Here is a 17,898-nt window from a genome sequence, read left to right as displayed (position 1 = left end):
TTTCAAAATGAGTCACCGAGAATTTGAGTCGGTTAACGTCTTTGTCTCGGTCCAAATCTCCCCCGTGAGCCGAGCAGGAGGGCTGGGAGACGGAGGTGACGGAGCTTATATAAGCACCTCATGAAACGTGAATCAGCCGTCACTAAATCCACCTCCATCAGACCCTCCGCCGGGCCCGGCAGGCGGAAAGTGGTGCTGCTGCAAATGAATTAAAAGCTGTGGAAATATTTGTGCAGGATAACGACAGGAGGACGTCTTAAGGACAATAAAAAATCCAGTGTTATGGCAGAAATACCAGCTACGGTGGCCATTTCAATTAGGGGGAGGGGCCATTAATACTGCAGGCTGCAGGAGAGCAGCTCTGACTATAAAATAGTCATAAGCGCAGCGACTACAGGTGTTAAAGCAGAGCTGCACTGAAGCACGAGCTGAATGCAGATTTGCTCCGTCTCAGCCTGCCGTGGGTGAGATTTCCATTCGGCAGCTGTGGTCTCATAAAAGATGCAAATCATCTTGTTAAAAGTCGGCTCAAGTGTGAGCGAGACAAGACGCACGATAACGCCAGTCCACGTGATCTCACGGCCGGGGGAGGCCCGGCGTTTTATCCTGCCTGTCGGACGCTCTCGCCATTTTAGTTTTTAAACAACTGTTTGTTTCCTGAATGAACGTGCGAATCAGATTTTTTTTATTTTTTTGCCCTAAATTATCATCACATGCTTTGTTTGAATCGAGGCAGCTGATACACGATACACGTTGTGATATACGTTGAAAGAATGGGATAATAAAGCAGCACTCACCCCATAAACCAGTTCACCCACCATCCCGTTCCACGTCTTGGTCTCCGGATCTCTGGCTCCGTACTTCCCATCCGGAACTATGGACAGCTTATATCTGATCCCCACATGTTTAGCGATTTCAGAAGCTAAATCGACACAGTAGCCTTCATATCTGTCATTTCCGTCCATCTGCATATAGTTTTTCTTGTACATCACGTACGGAGCTTCCTGTTAATTAGACATAGTTTGTAAGTTCACTGTTAAGGCAGAAAACATCCACAGCGGCAGGACCCCAGGGGTCCCAGAAGGCCCTGCGAGGCCGAGACGGTAGCATGCACACATGCTGGTGGGCACCCACACAGGGACGGACGAGCACGACACAGATATCAGCTACAGTCAGGTTACTGGGGAGCTGCACACACTAAAGACTGGGCGGCTGCGGGAGTATAAATGGGCCAATGGAATTACTGGGGGGGGGTAAAGCATCTAACACATATAGAGAGTGCAATGCGGGACTGTCGGGACACCCTCCGGCGAATCTCATCCACAATCTAAATATGTGGACCGGAGCGACAGGCAGGGGTTGCGTGGTGTGCTCTGCATGGCTGTGGCACAAGGTAGGGTGGGGGTGTTGGGGCTGGGGGGGGGGGGGGGTGTTGGGGCTGGGGGGGGGGGGGGGGGGGGGGGGGGTGGATGGATTACTTTTCCGGTTCATAAAGTAAACGTCAGCAACAGCAGAGTGACGGAAGGCGTCAAACGCCTGACGCTCAAGCACATCCGTTACACAACGGCTTTTAATACAGTTCAGTCACGTGAGAGCCGCATTGAGGAGCACACACCAAAATATCACACTGGTTCTCTTCTCATTTATCACTATGGCAACAATGAGACGGTCTGCTTGTTGTCTTCTCTCCGCTCTGATCACTTCACATCACCACTGTGCTTTGGATTTCAATTAAAAAAAACCCAAATGAAAACATGTTTGCCCATATTTCAGATGAACTAGCATCACCATAGCGATATCAAACAGGAGTGATTACCATTGTCAACAGGCATGAACATGTTTTTCAAAGGTTACTTGGCTTACAATTGAAGTCAACATCAGAGGAGACCGTCTCATAACACCTGACAACAATGTGACTTACTGTATTTTATTTTGACGGGGTTTTGTTTTTTGGAATTATTCTTTTGGTGGCTTCCAATTTGGCCATGGGCAATAAGAAAATGTAAAAAAACCAAAAATGAAAGATCCCTAATGTGACAGGGAGACCTTTCATTTGAAACACTCAACAGAAGATGTTATTAAAGATGGGAAACACAACATGATGCGACCGCCATGGGCCAGTCGACTCACTGAAGCAGGAACAGGAAATCACAATGCGATGATGCTGCTCTTCACTCCCTCACGCTGACTATTCTACCTTCGGTCTGGCTGTGATGATAAAGTGCTTGCTGACACTGAAATGGGAATGCATGAGTACTACATTCTGAATTTGTCTAAGATGAACACATGTTAGACAAAGTCAGAAGGAAGAGGAGGCCATGGCTTTAAATGTAGGATAAGGTGACCCTTATCCTACATTTAAAAATGGCTGATGGTGACTGTTTATCTCTGGGCTGTCTAACTGCCGCTAACCCTGACATCCACTGAGTAGGGGGAACTCATTTTAGAGTCAGGAAAAGAGATATTTCGATTTTGTGGAAAGAAATAAACGGCGGAAGGTTGCAGCCTTCAGCTGTTTATGTCCTCGTTATGCAAAGATCTTTACTGATTTCCTCCACCGTCACTGACACTTTACTTAATGAGAGGGAAACACGTTTACTTACGTAGGCACTGAATGTGATTACAATGGTGTTTATCTACATAGTTGCTGTTTTCCTTTTGTTTTTTAACCAAAGCCGTTATTGTGATGTCACTACTACGACAGCCCTCCGTGGTATAAAAAAACCAAAATGCTTTGACACCCACACGGATACAGTTGAAACACTCTTTGTGTATCGACTGTTTCAACATGTAGTGAGTGGATGGAAAGCAACTGAAAATGAAATAATTCTACCCTCCCAGGACAGATTGCAACAATGGACACCTTGACCTTGAGTGGCAGAAATCTTATGGAACATTTAAAACCTGCTTGAGAGTGTACCATAATAGTAGTGACCACAATTGTTCGGTTTTCCACAGAAGAGGACTCGTTGGTGACCTGCTGATCCATAACATATACAAAGTTTTCGTACTCATTCCAGTAGCCGATCTGAAAAAATGACACAAAGGCAGAAAAGTTAAAGCAGGAAGTGGAAGAAGCCGTCGCTGCGAGCCGGCCGGCTGCTCAGGGCTGATGTTCCTGATGTGTGTTTGTGTGAAAAGCCTGTAGAGGTGCCTCTCACTCCAGCAGGGCTCCACTTGAGCCGAGTGGGCGTAAGCTATTCCAGGCTCACTGAATGTTCGCTTACATAAGAAGAAACCATCGCCGGTGCAGCGTCCAAGATGATAAACCAAGACCATTCTAATAAGCAAGAAGTAATAAAACACTGCGCGGCCTCACGGCTTTATATTACTTTCTGTTCGTTATGCTGGTTAGAGATGAAAATAAAATGCCTCCGTCGCCTCTGCAGCACAGTACTCACGGTGCCCATGGCTGCAGCCATGTAGCGACGCCAGCAGGCACCGGCTCAGAGGGTCTGTAACCCAGCGTCAACATGGAAGGAGCGCCGGTGCGTTGGAACCGGCCTGTTTCCAGTAATTCTCTGAGCAAAAAAAATCTTTGAAAATGTGGCAAAGCCTGGCTGTTATTGATAACAAGGGGACTTCCTTCTTCACAATGCAAGAGACGAATACGAGTTCAACAAGTTAAAGATTTTTAGATTTGATGCTTCACGCTTTTTTGATGAGTTCTTTGCCGCTAACACTGCTAGCTTACAACACGCTGTGTGGACACGCGGAGTTGGGTTGGGAGTGTTGAAATTCTCTCACAACTGAATGAACACTGACACAGAATCGTTAGCGCGGTCGTTAGCGATGTGATCAGTCGCATGGACAAAAATCTCCTCCCTGCTGGGAGCGACTGTGTGCTGCCGCTGCTCTTCTCCCCCCGCAGGCTAGCAAATGTGACGCAAACACGAAAAAGTCTAAAAAATTTAACAAATTCTGCGGCCTCCGCGTTCCTCGTTGTTTTGGTGCTGACTTATGCTGGAGAAGAGAACGCTGAAAGTCATAGATCAAAAACTTACATATGCAAAAGATCAGTCGGTATTAAATTGTGATTTGAGCCGGTTTTGCAAGACCGGCTGGCTGTTTTTGTCCAAATCAGAATCAACCTTTCTACTCACCAGCAGCAGGGAAAAAAGAGCTGCTTCAGAGATCTGCATTTACATGCTGCGATATTTCAATGGAGACGTCCAAACTCACCCTCCTGGGACCTCCTGACTTCATCTCGTAGACGTCGATGGTGTAATTAGCCCGTCGACCGAACGTGTCAAACTGGATGTTCCCTGTCATGCCTTGCACTTGGACCTGTCGGACGCACGGAAACATTTTTTTTAAAAACATCTTCCGGTCGCTGGGCAGGAGAGGAAATCAGGGCAAAGTCGGATGTTTCTACCATTTTCAAGGCCCTTTCGATGTCGATGCCTTGGCTCCAGGGCACGGCGGGATTAGCCAGGCAGTCGCCCGCGCTCCCCCTGCGGGACACGTCCACGCGCTGACGTCGGAGGTAACGGAAGGCCTCTGCGATCACCAGGATGGCGTCGTGGGTCAGCGCTGACGTGTACTGAAAGGCCACAAGGAACCCCAGTGAATCAGTGACATCATGCAAACAGCAGCGCATCTGCCGCCGCTGCAGCGGGCTCGTTGTCCCTGCAGCGCCGCCTGGAATACGCACAGACGTTAATGGGGGGAAAGAAAGAAGAAAATCAAAAATCCACGGAGCAAATGGCGGAAAAACTGGCCCGTGTGAAGGCCGAGGTCGAAAGGTGAGAAATGATTAAAGCAACATCTCGAAAAAGAATCAGGCAGCCGCTTCAATTCCCGGGAGGAAGACGGGAACGAGCATGTCTCAAGATGTTCAAGAAAATGGAAGTGCAGCGCCGCGGCAACGCCTCACTGACCTTCAGCGGAGTGTTCTTGGCTTCTGGAAATTCCCTCTCATCCAGGCGCTCCCAGCGCTGGAGGAACTGCTGGACGATGGGGCTGTCCGGGCTGATGATCTGGAAGCCCGTGATGTTGGCGCCACCAGAAAAAACTCTGTCCAGGCTCATGTTGGAAAACCCCTGAGAGCAAAGAGCACCATTCCAGCAAAGACGGAACACTTTAAACCTGCTTTAGTGTCCCTCCATTAGCCTAGATAGGTGCTGCATTCGAGGACACTCAGTAAATATTGATATCGCTGGCAACACGCAGCTCTTTGCACTTTCTTATCTGTCCTTTTCTCTTCGCTGTGTTTTGTGCAGCGCGCTCTCACCAGGTTGGCGAGGATGTAGTGGTATCCTCTGCCGTTTTTCCCCGAGGTCACCACCTACAAGACGCAGGAGGAGACACGGAATGAGTCACGTCCCGCAGCAGAGAACATTCAGAGGGCTGAGATTCAGCACTGACAAAGACCTTCGCTTCCACAGCACAGAATATTCCACAGAAACAAAGAGGAGACATTTTAGAGCGGCATTTGCAAAGGCAAGAGGGAGCCCGTGAACACATTTGCACGTGTGTGTGTGTGTGTGTGTGTTTGAGGGGGGAGCGAAACGGTGATGACAGCGCTTGTTCCTTTCCATTAACTTCAACATGTAAAAGAAGGTCAAGGCTCTGCCTCTTGCACTCATTCTCCTTCTCTCTCTCCCGCCCTCCCTCTCCCACCAAAGGCGGCCACTTCCCTCTCAACGCGTCTCTGTCGCACACCAGACTTAATTAAATCCAAAATGCAGAGCAGCACCTGTCTGAGCGAGCAGACACACACGCACAGCCTCGTTCCAGCCAAACCTCTCTCACACCCTCTCACATGCTTTCGCTCCACAGTTCTGATGGAGCAGAACCTATACACACACACACACACACACACACACACACACACCACACACACACACACACACAAGGGGAGGATAGTTTTTGTGTCTTTCAGCTCTGATCTAGATGTAATGACCTGAATGATGATGACGTCATCGCTCACGAGCACAGCCTGTTTTTAGGGCAAATATTCTGCTCATTGTCAAAAATCAAACTTAAGCTGCTAATTCGTTCATTAATTGAATACTTATGGAAAACCTAATGTAATTTCAGTAAATGCCGGAAATTGTGTGTGTTTAATATTGGCTGGGTTTAGCAAAAATAATAAACATTCATATTTTTAGGTGTGTATGTGTGGGGTGTCTTTATTTGACACTGACTCCAACAATATTTACTGACAAAACAACCGTCCAGTTTATTTTTAACGCACTTCCAATAGCCTGCAGTCGGACATCTGTGCCTCTAAAGCTGCAAATCCCTGTAAATGCACCTAGCTGGAGGAACGCCCTTGACCGAATTGAAGGTCGGCCCTTTCCTGGTCGTACACTCTGCAAAGATTTTAACAATAAATCTAATTACACCCCCCCAGAAAACCAGAATGATTCCATTGTGTTGGACATTCTCCACCTCTGCCGCTGCCTCCAAAAGCCCCTCGGATCCCATTTTTTAAGCACAAAAAATCCTGGAAGCTTTTTCTGCTGATTGTCCCAGGAAATGGTCTCGGAAAGCTTTCATTTGCTATTCATCCGTGCACGCGCGGGCTGGAGCGACCAACACTGGAAGAACTTAATGAGGCTGCGGCGCCTGAAGTGAGCGGCTGCAACTCTCTCAGCCAGGCTGAAGATTTCACACTTCTATTCACACGCATCCAAACCCGCAACACAACTGCTCTTTGTGACAGAAACCTATTTAGCCGTTAGATAATACCCGACATTTATCGCCTACCGGAGGCATAAAGAACGAATAATGAGTGTGTTTTTTTCCGTATTTGTCTGTTACAGAATAAGTCATGAATGTAAAATGAAGCCACGGTAGAAATATGAGAATTCAAGGCTTCAAGACTTTGCGTCAAAAGTTGCAAATGGACCTTGAGGGATTATTCGGTCTGTCTGGATTGTGCTCGCGACGCCGCGAATATATTTCCATTTGCATGAATTAAAAAGAGGATGCGCGACGCGACATCGAGCTCAAGACGCCTGGAAAATCCGTGCCGGTCGGCTGCTTTTGGGGTTCCGGAGGGAAATTTAGGTGCAGCCCATGTGACAGAGCGAAGATGCTGAGGTCACCGATTCCATGGACAAACAGAAAAACTAACGAGACTCGTTATTTATGCCGCGCCCTTGTCCTTGTGTCGCTGTTATTTCAGTTTAATTTAAGGAGATTGTGGGCTTATTTGGGTCAGGACCCCAAGGGGTGAGAGGTGGTGACAGAAGTCTGCAAGGCTTTCATTTTGGGCTGCGCTGAAATAGCATCCGCTCCAAACATCTGGTGTCACTCTCGACTCCAATGCAGAACGTTGGTGCTCAGGCTGGATAAAGACGCAGCGAAACAGGGGTTTTAGTTCCCCCGGAGGGTTTGTGATGGCCGGGGCAGAATTTAGCCGCAGCGGCGTCGTACGGGACACATTTAGCTTGGTTTGCTGAGGGATTTGCTCCGTCCTCCTGCTGGCTGTGCGACTCTGAAAAGAAGCATCTGGGCAGAACAAATATTTTTAGGATCCCGATGCTCCAGTTATGCACTTCCCCTGGGATAATCGCATTTGGTGAGAAACCACCAGGAAACTTGATGAGGTCAGACGCGCCGGTCGCTGAGGCGGCGCCGCAGCGGCACGACCAGAGTCTTCCTCCCTGACAAAGGCCATCCCTCGCAACGCAAAGCCGCTTCTTCAAACAGCTCCGGGGAAAAGCCCCCCCCCAAAAAAAGCAGACGTGCAAGCGAGCCAGAACCTGCGGCGCTGATTCTGCCTCCTACATATTTAATGTTCATCGAATGAAAGGGATAGTCTCGGAGCTGTGCTGTCAAACGCTTTGTGTTCACATGTGCTGACAGTCCAGAGCCTCGCGGACCTTAAGCAAGGAGGCAGAACCTTATAGAAACCACAGCCAGTAACTGGACCCGGTGGGGAATGGGTTTATTTCAGCTGCACGGGAAGAGGGATCAGCCCGACTTCTCCAACCGTTCTGTGGCGGCTGACACGATCATACTGGGACCACAGGTCGGAGAGACGATCCGTCTTTGTCCGACTTTCGACGCCACGGCGACCCGACAGAAAAATGCTGAGCGATTACTCAAAAAAAAGAAAAGAATTGTGAACAAAAAGAGCATGCGTCGCCTAAACGCGCGGCTTCTGTGGAAGGTCAAAGGCAGAGCGCGCGGCCGTCTCCAGTCCCAATTATCTTTATTGGTCCACTCTCAAGGCTCCTCCTGCCAGCCTGGAACCGCGTCTGTGCAGTCTGAAGCGGTCCTGAGCTGGAGGACAATCAGCCTAAACATTCCTGCGGGAACCAACTCTAATTAAGCGGCCGGAGCGGCGCTCCTGAGCAGAGCTGGAAATCTGCCCGCCTGCCTTCAAGAGGATTTGACTCTCTCCCCACCGATGGGGTCTCCTCTTTGTTCCGCTGATTGTTATCTGCGTTTCTCAGAGCCGCAGCAGGCGTCCTAAGGTTGATAACCGTCCCTTTTTACCAGTCGACTAATTATTCTCACACGACTTGAAACGGGGCGAAGGCGAGGAAGGATTTAACTGTCGGCGCGGCGCGTTAAAGGAGGCCGGAATTAGCAACATCACGTTGGGATTATTGTTGGCCGACTCACTCCAGCGGAGTCTTTAGGCAGTCGCCTTTCCTGCTTTTGTCGCTCGCACCCAAAAACAAAAACCAGTTCTTGATAAGAAAATTCACAAATTTAAAGAAATCTTTTTTAAAGCTGTTGTTGTGATGAAATGGCGGGAACGAGCATTTTCTCTTTAGCTGTCGGTGGGCGTCAGCCGCTCATTGAACCCATAAAGTCCTTTTAGCGAATGGCAGTTTAACCAAAAACAAAAGAACACGCGTGTTTGAAGCGCTTCTGTCCTCGCCATCCTGTGCAACTGCCAACTCTCGCACATTTGATGTTGTTTTTCATTTCGCGTTGCTTTTAAGTCCGACTTCTCCTGGGTCTGTTTTTGATGTGTGGGCTAAAAAAGAAGAGCGCGCCTGATTTTACAGCCAGCGTTTTTCACTTCTCAGCAGAACGGCGCCTCTCTTCATAGCTGCGATAAAGAAGACGCTTATACAGGTGTGACACGGAGAGCTGCGGGTCCCGTTGCTGGTATTTATGAGCAGGGCAGAGCTACGGTTTTTGATTTCACACTTCAAACAGACGTCATTTAGAGTCCAGGTCTGCTCATCCGCGCGAGGAAGATGAACTCAGCTGTCAATAATGAAGGCTTCACATTTAAGACGAGCCCATAGGAGATGTTGGAGTCACCAGCATGGTGGCCTGCGGCGCCCGTGACATCCGGCTCTGGGAGGAACCGATCTGGGCGCTGCCACTGTCAGCCAGGACCTCAGTAACCTCCAGTCTCGTGCGCTGTGATCCCATCCCGGGGCATCCTGCACGGGCTGGAATTCCAGCGCACCTCTGGGTGTTCGGCTCCTCTCAGCTTTCCCGGACAGGGAGTCTCGCGCTACATGGCTCGATTCCCACAAGCTCTCTCTGCCCCCCCCCCCCCCCCCCCTCTCTCATTGCAGCAGGTCGGAGGTGACTGGTCCTCTGGCAGGGATTCTGAATCCACTGCACTTCCATGATTGATGGAAGAGCCTTTAGACGTTTGTCAATCTGTCTAACTGAGGCCAATAATAAGACAAAGTGACGTTTGTGTGTAAAAGGAATACGAGTGTGATTTTGATAATTGTGTTTATTACGTGATCTTTGCTCCCGTCTTTGGGAGAGATCTTCCCTCAGGCTTGGAGGGGAGGCTATTTATAGTAGGCTCATTGTTGTTGCTGTTATGGGACAGCGTGTCCTACTTACACTGGAAGCTGAAATTACATTAAAGGAAGTGTTGATGTCACCGCTCACATAAGGAATTTATCCCCAGAGACGCAGAGTCATCGCAAGCACCCACAGAGACGGTCATCTGACAGGGCTCCGTTCACAAGAAGCTATAACGAGATTAGGACGGGACCGCGACACCGGCTGACCGCCGCTATCTGAGCGGATAACCGGAATCTAATTTGGAGGCAATTTGGAAACAATTGAGCCGATTCAAAAGGGGACAGAGAAAAGGAAAAACATGGGTTTTAATGTGAGCTGGCAGTGAAATGTTCATCCATCCCGGAGGAAATCTGGACAGTGAAGGTCAGAGGAAAGATGGAAAGAGGGAATATTGCTGAGGATCATTTGCACGAGCTTCCGCACAAAGAGCAGGACGGGAGGCTTAGATGTGGCTCCGTTTGCAAAGTTTTGTTCCATTTCTCTTTCTCCCCTTTGTTCTGTTTTTAAGCCACTTTTCCATAAGAGCAATTAAAGTTGATTAATATTCATAAATATAACAGACTGTTTCAGCCACAAAGTCAAATGTCACATTAACATAGCAGTTTTTGTTAATGCACCTTTGGTTCCGTCTTCACACATCAAAGCAAAAACAGCTCTTTTGAGCAGCTGTTCAACGTCCCCTCACCAGCGTTTGCATCTCATCTAACTCTTTAAGTAATATAAAATCTATAGAATTGGATTATAATTCAAACTGACCTTCAAATTAGAGCTTTTATTCACATTTCTGATCCTAAACAAAGTTACTACGGCAGTGAGTTCTGAGGAGATCAAAGAGAACTTTTGTGCTGCATGCTAATGTTTCCAGCGCCCTCGGCCTCACACCTTCAAGCTGTCAGGACTCCACATGTCTCGGACAGACGTCCTGTCAGCTGTGAAGCGGACTGCTTACTTCCGTCCTCGGTGTGGTGATACGTTTAAAACAATGCCACAGGAACAGGCTTCAGATGATCCACATCATCAGAGCACACCTGACGTCCCTGCTGGACACGAGCAGCTATTCTGCTACACAAACGCCCAATTAGATCAAGAATCCATGCACGAATGAACCCAAACTGCCGTAATCCACAGTCCACCCCCACCCAGACAAACGTGGACGTCATTTAGCGCGTTCCTAACGAACATAAACGACATTCCAATTGACAATAAGCTGAGCCTGAATTTGTCATTAGAGGGACTCCCTGCTGTGCAGACGGCTGTCATCAGCAAACAGAGTCTGAAACAAGACTCAGAGGGGAGAAGTGTACCTGATCACCTAGGAAACAAGGATGAAGTGGTTTTGTATTATGTGAACTCACTCACACACACACACACACACACACACAGATACAATAATAACACAATGAGCCTTCATTGAAAGTCTCACATCCTTAAACGTCTCTAAATGAGATCTGAGGCCACGGTGACGTTCTCCACAAGTTACAATGTCAAAGAACTCAAAACCTGTTCCTGTATTTGCTACATATTAAACACCAAATTATGCATTCTTGTGAGGACATTTTGGATGGTCCTCACAACTTCAAAGGAGGGCTTCGTACCTGCTCCAGTATGGAGTTGATCCTGTCCACTTCGCAGTCGATGAGGAAGCGTTTCTCCTGCCGGCGATCCATCTCCTCGATGATGCGTCTGTACTCTATAGGGTCCACGATGTTCCCCACCGAGCGAGCTGTCACTTGCCAGTTATTGGCTACGGCTGACGCCATGATGTCCTGGAGGATGGAAAAACCTGGACGAGCGGAAGGAGGAAAGCTACATCAGACACATCGTGCAAAACTGTCCTGAGTACAGACACGTGTGGCAACAAAACAGATGAATATTGCACTGAAATCAGAAATCGCCTCAGTGATCTCTCTGCTGCCCCTGTGAGGACTTTCACGCCAGATTTAGTTCAAGAAGAATCAACGACACGTTGGTGTGGAGCTGCCACAAACGTAGAGAAAGAAGCCGTTCGGGCCGCGACTGGGGAAAACTCACGACCTGGTTCGCTCGTGTGTCCCGGGATGAATCAGAGGCTGCTGAGAAGAAGCAGCTGAGCCAACGCTAAGCAACAGCATGAATCGTTCCACTAAACACGTCTTTTAGGAGCAGATGGGCTTCACACTGTCGTCTGGTCTCATTAGGTCCTGATCAGAAGCCCCCGATCAGCCATGGTGACACCAAACTGCCTTCATGTCCTCAACGGTTGATTGAAGGTAAGTTACATCATCCATCCATCCATCCATCCATCCATCCATCCATCCATCCATCCATCCATCCATCCATCCATCCATCAACCCAGGAGCAGCTATAAAAACACTGTGATCATGTTCATAAAATGCGCAGGGGTCCATTTTCCAAGGGGCGGTGCCGGTGCTGCGCAGCAGCTCTGTGACTGCAGCCCCGGCTCACATCGACTGAACCCAAAAAGGGAGATAACATGTGAATGAAGGCAGAGCAGCATCCAGCGCCTTGTGTAAGTGCTGCGCGCGTAAGGGAAAACGGTGCCATTACAGCTGCTGAATAAGCTCAAGTAAAACATGTGCACGTACGCCGTCTGGCCGCCGGCTGCGCTCCGCCTGGATCAATGCTGGTTCCTGCTCTGTTCCGCGGTCAAGTGAGGCAACACGTCTGAAAGTGAGCCTCACGCAGAACCTACGCATGCATCTGAGGTCCAATATGTACTCTAATGATTGAGCAGTAAGGGTAAACAAATACCACAGCTCCTTAGGTGTTTCCTGAATGACCTCCTGACCTCCGATAATAAACACGCCTCTCTTAAGATGAATCAGTTCATTTCCTGCCTGTAACACGTTGTGATTTTCACATTCCTGTTATGTAAAGCCTAAACCCCAACTTATTACTGGGCTCTCAGAGCAAGACCAACTGTGTTTAAAAGCTTTGAAGACACGCCTGATGTCCCCAACACGAATAACGTTGCTCCGCCAACCTGGCGTCATTACTACGCGCCGTCTGGACGAGCCTGACGTTTAGTCTGAGATGACAGTCGTGTTTCCAGCTGCCGCTCTGCCCTCCGTAGTGAAACCGACTCTCTCTGCCTCATTCAAGCGTCCGTCAGTAGTAGCTGTCAGCGGCATCATTGTTAGCGCTGACAGTCCGCGTTCGGCGACTCGTCCCCGTCAAATCCAAATCTGAGAGCTGCCCGTCACTTCTGTCCTTGTTTTACACTCGGCGTAAATGAAACAATATTCCAAATTTAGCTGCGTGTAGCAGCCTTTTCCGATGGCGAATGAACGCGTCCTGTCGTCAAAAAACAGTGGTGACAGGTGACCGCTGGTAACGGACGCGAGAGCTGACGTCTTTCCGATAGAGCTCGTAAGTATTCCGAGCACAGAGAGCGGGCTGACACGTCCGCCCTCCATTCCCCTGCCGGTGACCTTCACAGTGAAGCCCTCGGCAGACAGCGCTCAGATCAGGCGTGGCCTTTAAAGACAAGTGGCTCTCGCTGGGCACCCTCGCGTTTGCCCACTCAGGAGTCCGACGACGTGGACGTGATGTGTGTCCACATGTCCGCTACCCGGGGGGGTTAAGGAAGTCAGAGGAGGTAGGCGGGGCGGGGGGGGGGCATCTGTCCCATCTGCACCCATTGCAGACAGGAGATAAGATGGGGCGGCGGCGACCTGACACAATCGTTCTGACTTTATCTGCTCAAGCAGCCGGGAACATTTCATATTAGCCGCAAGAACTCGGAAGGACGGACTCCAGGCGGGTGTGCGGGTGCGGTGGAGGGGGCGAAATGAAGCTCTCCTCCCAGCTTTCTCTCGTAAACCATCTCAGCACCGTAAGCCGGGATGGAACACGACATCCTGAGACATGCTACCAAAAGGGATTTGGGGGATTTACACACGATTCCCTTGAGAGTTTTATTTTGGTTTCTTTTCTGCCCCCCACCCCCCCACCCCACCCACTAAGCAGGAATTAAGCATTTGTCCGAGTGTGTCAACGGTGAGCTGCTCGGCGTCGCTTTATTGCAGATAAACTGAAGCCTAAAAGACCCCAGAACCAGGGGAATTATGGGAATGTGACATTTAGGTGCGACTTCAATAACTGCAAAGTAAATGTGAAATCTGAATGTTAAAGGACATCCGGGGGCTCTCGGTGAATACTAACGCCCCGGCGATTTATGCACAAACCACAATGACTTTTGGTCGCACACTTTTAGTTGACTTTGTAAACAGATGGCAGGTTTCACAGCGGCCAGCAGGCAGGGCCAACATCAAGGGCAATTCATGAAGTCAATTATTCAGCAGCTCCTATAACTAATCCTTTAATTTTTCACACAAAAGACACAAAATTCATCCCCTGTGAGGCGGAGCTGGAACTGAGAGGAACCTCTGCGGGTCCAGGAGCAACCAAGAACGTAGACGCACGCTGCGTTTGGATTATGCTGGAATTACGGTATTTAGATGTACCAACCCATCTCTTCTTATCTTAATAATCTCAGAGGTCACAGAGGGGTCACGCTTCACCTCGCTGCTTCGCTCTCCTGATCATCGACGAACAAACGCCATCTCACAAGCAGCAAATGAGCACGTCGCTGAGCAGGTAAAGAGGCAGCAGCCTCCCCGAGGAGTTGGCAAACGCAAAAAAACAACTAAGAAATGGGATGATGGATGTGTGTACAGTGAGTGGTTATAAATAAACCAAATACACGCCGCTCAATAGCTGCTAGGTTATTGTTTTGGGGAAAAAAATCCAAAATCTGACCACATCAGCTGAAGCAGGTTTGCTTTCAGAAATCCTCAAGAAAGGGCTATTTACAAGCAATAAATCTAAAGAAACCCTTAAGGCAGATCACAACACACACACACAAACACACACACACACACACCGAGGACAAGAACAAAAGGGAAGAGAAACCTTTGAATTATTTCAGCGCCAGACGCCGCTGCGGTTCGCTCCGCGGGAGCTCTGAACGAGACAGCTTTGCCCTTTCATCAAGTCACAAACAGACTCCATTTAGTTTGGAACAGAGGACAAGGTTCCTCCTGAAGTCACAAGTGCTGCAAACGGACCAGACCCGCAGCACGCCAAGCAGCGTCACGCCGCTTTAATATCAGGCAAACGACTGGGGGAGGAGCACCTTCCAGACGGAAACACGGAGGTTTGTTCAACTTAGAACTAATGGGAGCGTCTGAGGACGGTGACATTGTTGAGCAGAGTGACTGTGGTTATTTTCTCCAGCGTGTGAGCTGAGGAGCCCACACAGCCCGGCCCAGGAGACCAGCCTGTCCTCCACTTAGAACTGCCTGTCCAGAAGCTCTGCTGCCTTCTGCTGCTGGATTCGCCCTTCAGCAGCAAAGCCGTCGTCAATGCTGCCCGACAACATTTGACTTTATCTGCCTCCTTTAGCTTATATAATAAACCCTGGAGGAGTAGAGTGAATGTCTTATCCTATATATTTACGAAGAGATTCATCCTCCTCTGTTTCCGACAGAGCCGGAGGAAAGTCCGAGGCTTTTCTGGCACCCGCTCGGCTTTCTCCTCTTCTGTGTTGTGGTTGACACGAGGGCCGCGCGTGGTCTCTTTCTCGGCTGTGACTCAGTCCTCTCTCCTCCTCCTCCTCCCCACCTCGCTTGATTGTCTCTGAGGGATCCGAACTGCGTGGTCGGGGGGGGGACACGCTTAGCTGGAGCGACAGGAAGGGGAACCAGGTCGACGGGGCTACTTCTGAGAAGTTCACGGCCGTCTTTTTCTGGACTCGCGCCACCAGATGAAAGCAGGCGGACAATTAGCCTAGCAACGCCCACCGCTGCTGCTAACAGCGGACTGTTCCAAATGAGCGGAACCACAGAGATCACCGCGCCCCCACACCTCCCACTCATGCCAAACTCGTCATCAGAGCTATGCAAACAGATTATTACTGATTTAGTGTTAGCATGAATGGCGCAGCCAGACAGCGGAGCAGCGTCCTGTGAACGTCTTATTCAAAAGCAAATGAGCTTTTCATTAAAACGGGGCTGTTTCATTCTAAGCCACTTTTGATGATGATGAGTTTGGAACGCCATTAAAACAGAGGCCACATTGTGGCCCCCGCAAGGAATTTCAGGTCCCCACAACTTCGGTGTCTTGAGAGAATATAAATGCAGTTTTCTCTGGGTCAGAGAGGGAAGTGCACATCCCTTCAACCTCCTTCATAATTCAACCGGACCGGTACTGTAATCGCCTTGTGTTGTCCTGGCAGCGCGTGTCCCGAAATAGATGAGAGACATTTGAGCAACGCGCAGACCTGAAACACAAACCGAGCCGGAGCATCTGAAGCAGAGGGGTGCTCGGTTAGTCATCGGCTTTGTTATTGGGCCGTGCAAAATGGTGAGATTAGTGAGGACTGGATACGACAAGAAGGAGGGGGGGGGGGGGGGGGGGTCAAAAAATCAAAACATTTAGGAGAATCTGGACCTGCATGTTATTTTGCTGTTTGATGATGCAAGAGAAGTTCAAAGGCCTCGCGAGCTTCTTCTTCTTCTTACATTTGAATATTTGAATATTTCCTCAAATGTTAAACCAGCCAAATCAATCAAATAATAAATATCAGCCGACAGGAAGAAGCATCACCTGTAGGAAGAAATCTCCAGACAGTCCGAGCAGGAATCCAACACAGCCTTAGAAAGACCATCAATCCTGATGCAAATCCATAAACATGACGACTGGTGGGGTTTATATGGGCGCATTGATTCGGTGATCAGGATGAAGATGTTGTAAATATGATTGATCATCCTTATGAAATCTTGCTTAACTGTTGCCCAAGACGGAGCCAGGACAGCCACTTTTATTGCCACGCTTGTTGAAAGAGCCAATCATGAATGATGACGCCGATAATTGGCGAAGCGTTTAATGAAATGGGAAATACAATCAGGGTTTCCAATAGCGCCCGAGGTTTTATCAGCCCTTATGTTCAGCGTCTAGCATCTCTGCAGCGAGGCCTCCTTTATGTTTCATCCATATGTATGCTGAGGGATTATATTCCGTTTATAGTCATTTAGATCAAGATGTTCAGCAAGCCCATCTCAGGAGTTGTTGTTTACATAAGGCTCACACCGTCAGGACGCTCCCTTATTGATGTTCCCATCCGGGTGTAAATAAAGCTGTTTGACGGGCTTCTCCGAAGCTGCTGCGATTTACTGAGACGCTAAAGACGAAAGCACGGAAGTCTCTGTCATGGCGTTCCGCGGTGGGAGCATCTGCCCCCTGTCCATCGTTCCCGCTCAGTGATTAAAGTTCACAATTACGCTGCAATAACAGTCTCAAACAGCAGCCAGGGATCCAGGATATATCGCCATGGAAACCAAGACAATTAATCAGACTTTTCCAAGCAAAGATGAAACCAAACAGACACTCAGCAGCAGGGCGGCTGAATGCTAATTCTCCAGCGGGCCGACCGTCCTCCTCATTTGTCAGGGGAAGAAAGAAGCTGGATTCCAGGTTGTTGGGTTACTCATATGAAGCTCAGAGGCAGGTAATATACGTGATAGGAGATCAGGGCGGGGTGGGGGGGGTGGGGGGGGGCTGGGCACCAATGAGTTTGTTCCCGTCACATCTTCTGATTGTTCCGACGCCTCCTCGCCATCCCACCCTTGAATATTTCTCTAATGATGCTCTTTGTTCCTCTTTTCCTTGATACATCTGCTGGCAATAAACTGCCACATTTGTGCTGCGTTCAGGTGTGGAGCTGGTGACCAGCTTGGCTCCTCAGGCCTGGGCTGGCTCCCCCCAGCAGGGGGTGGAGCGTGGACGTGCAGCTCCCCCTGCTCGCTCACACGTGGTGACCTCAGAGTTCCCGGCAGCTCTCATCCCTTCTCAGGATAACAACATTCCTCAATAATTCAACATTCCTCAATCTTTCAAGCCGACAAATCCCTGCTGCTGGGGTCGCACACCTGCCCAGATGTTCTCTTGCCACTTTAGTCTCGTCCTCGCCCCAGATCGGCGCGGCACAGTTTGTTCACAGGCGCCGCGCTAGCTACACAGAGGACAGACGCTATAATCGGGTCGAGTGTTGCAGCTCTGCCTTCTAAGCAGAAAACAAACTGTTGGGACTTCTGAGAGTTCTGGATTTAGCTGCTGTAGCGGGTTTGGGGCCTCTGCTTGATATTCCGA

General features: G+C 49.3%; 1 protein-coding gene across 8 annotated transcripts in view; it reads right to left on the bottom strand.

Moving 5' to 3' along the window:
- Positions 1-17,898, bottom strand: part of gria3a (glutamate receptor, ionotropic, AMPA 3a) — a 42,277-nt gene that overhangs the window by 12,942 nt on the left and 11,437 nt on the right. For all 8 annotated transcript variants that reach the window (XR_008953740.1, XR_008953741.1, XR_008953742.1 and 5 more), the window contains exons 4-10: positions 11,343-11,530; positions 5,234-5,287; positions 4,881-5,042; positions 4,376-4,543; positions 4,183-4,287; positions 2,921-3,028; positions 798-1,004 (exon numbers count right to left, since the gene is read on the bottom strand). Coding sequence is in view for 5 of the 8 variants with exons in the window: in XM_057055176.1 (XP_056911156.1) it covers positions 798-1,004; positions 2,921-3,028; positions 4,183-4,287; positions 4,376-4,543; positions 4,881-5,042; positions 5,234-5,287; positions 11,343-11,530 (992 nt within the window). In the remaining 3 variants the exon portion in view is untranslated. The remainder of the gene's footprint in view (positions 1-797; positions 1,005-2,920; positions 3,029-4,182; positions 4,288-4,375; positions 4,544-4,880; positions 5,043-5,233; positions 5,288-11,342; positions 11,531-17,898) is intronic.

Source organism: Takifugu flavidus, chromosome 14, assembly GCF_003711565.1.
Source record: "Takifugu flavidus isolate HTHZ2018 chromosome 14, ASM371156v2, whole genome shotgun sequence".
NCBI classification, from domain to species: Eukaryota; Metazoa; Chordata; class Actinopteri; order Tetraodontiformes; family Tetraodontidae; genus Takifugu; species Takifugu flavidus.
Note: the sequence above shows the minus strand (reverse complement) of the source record. Positions and strands in the feature narration are given on the sequence as shown.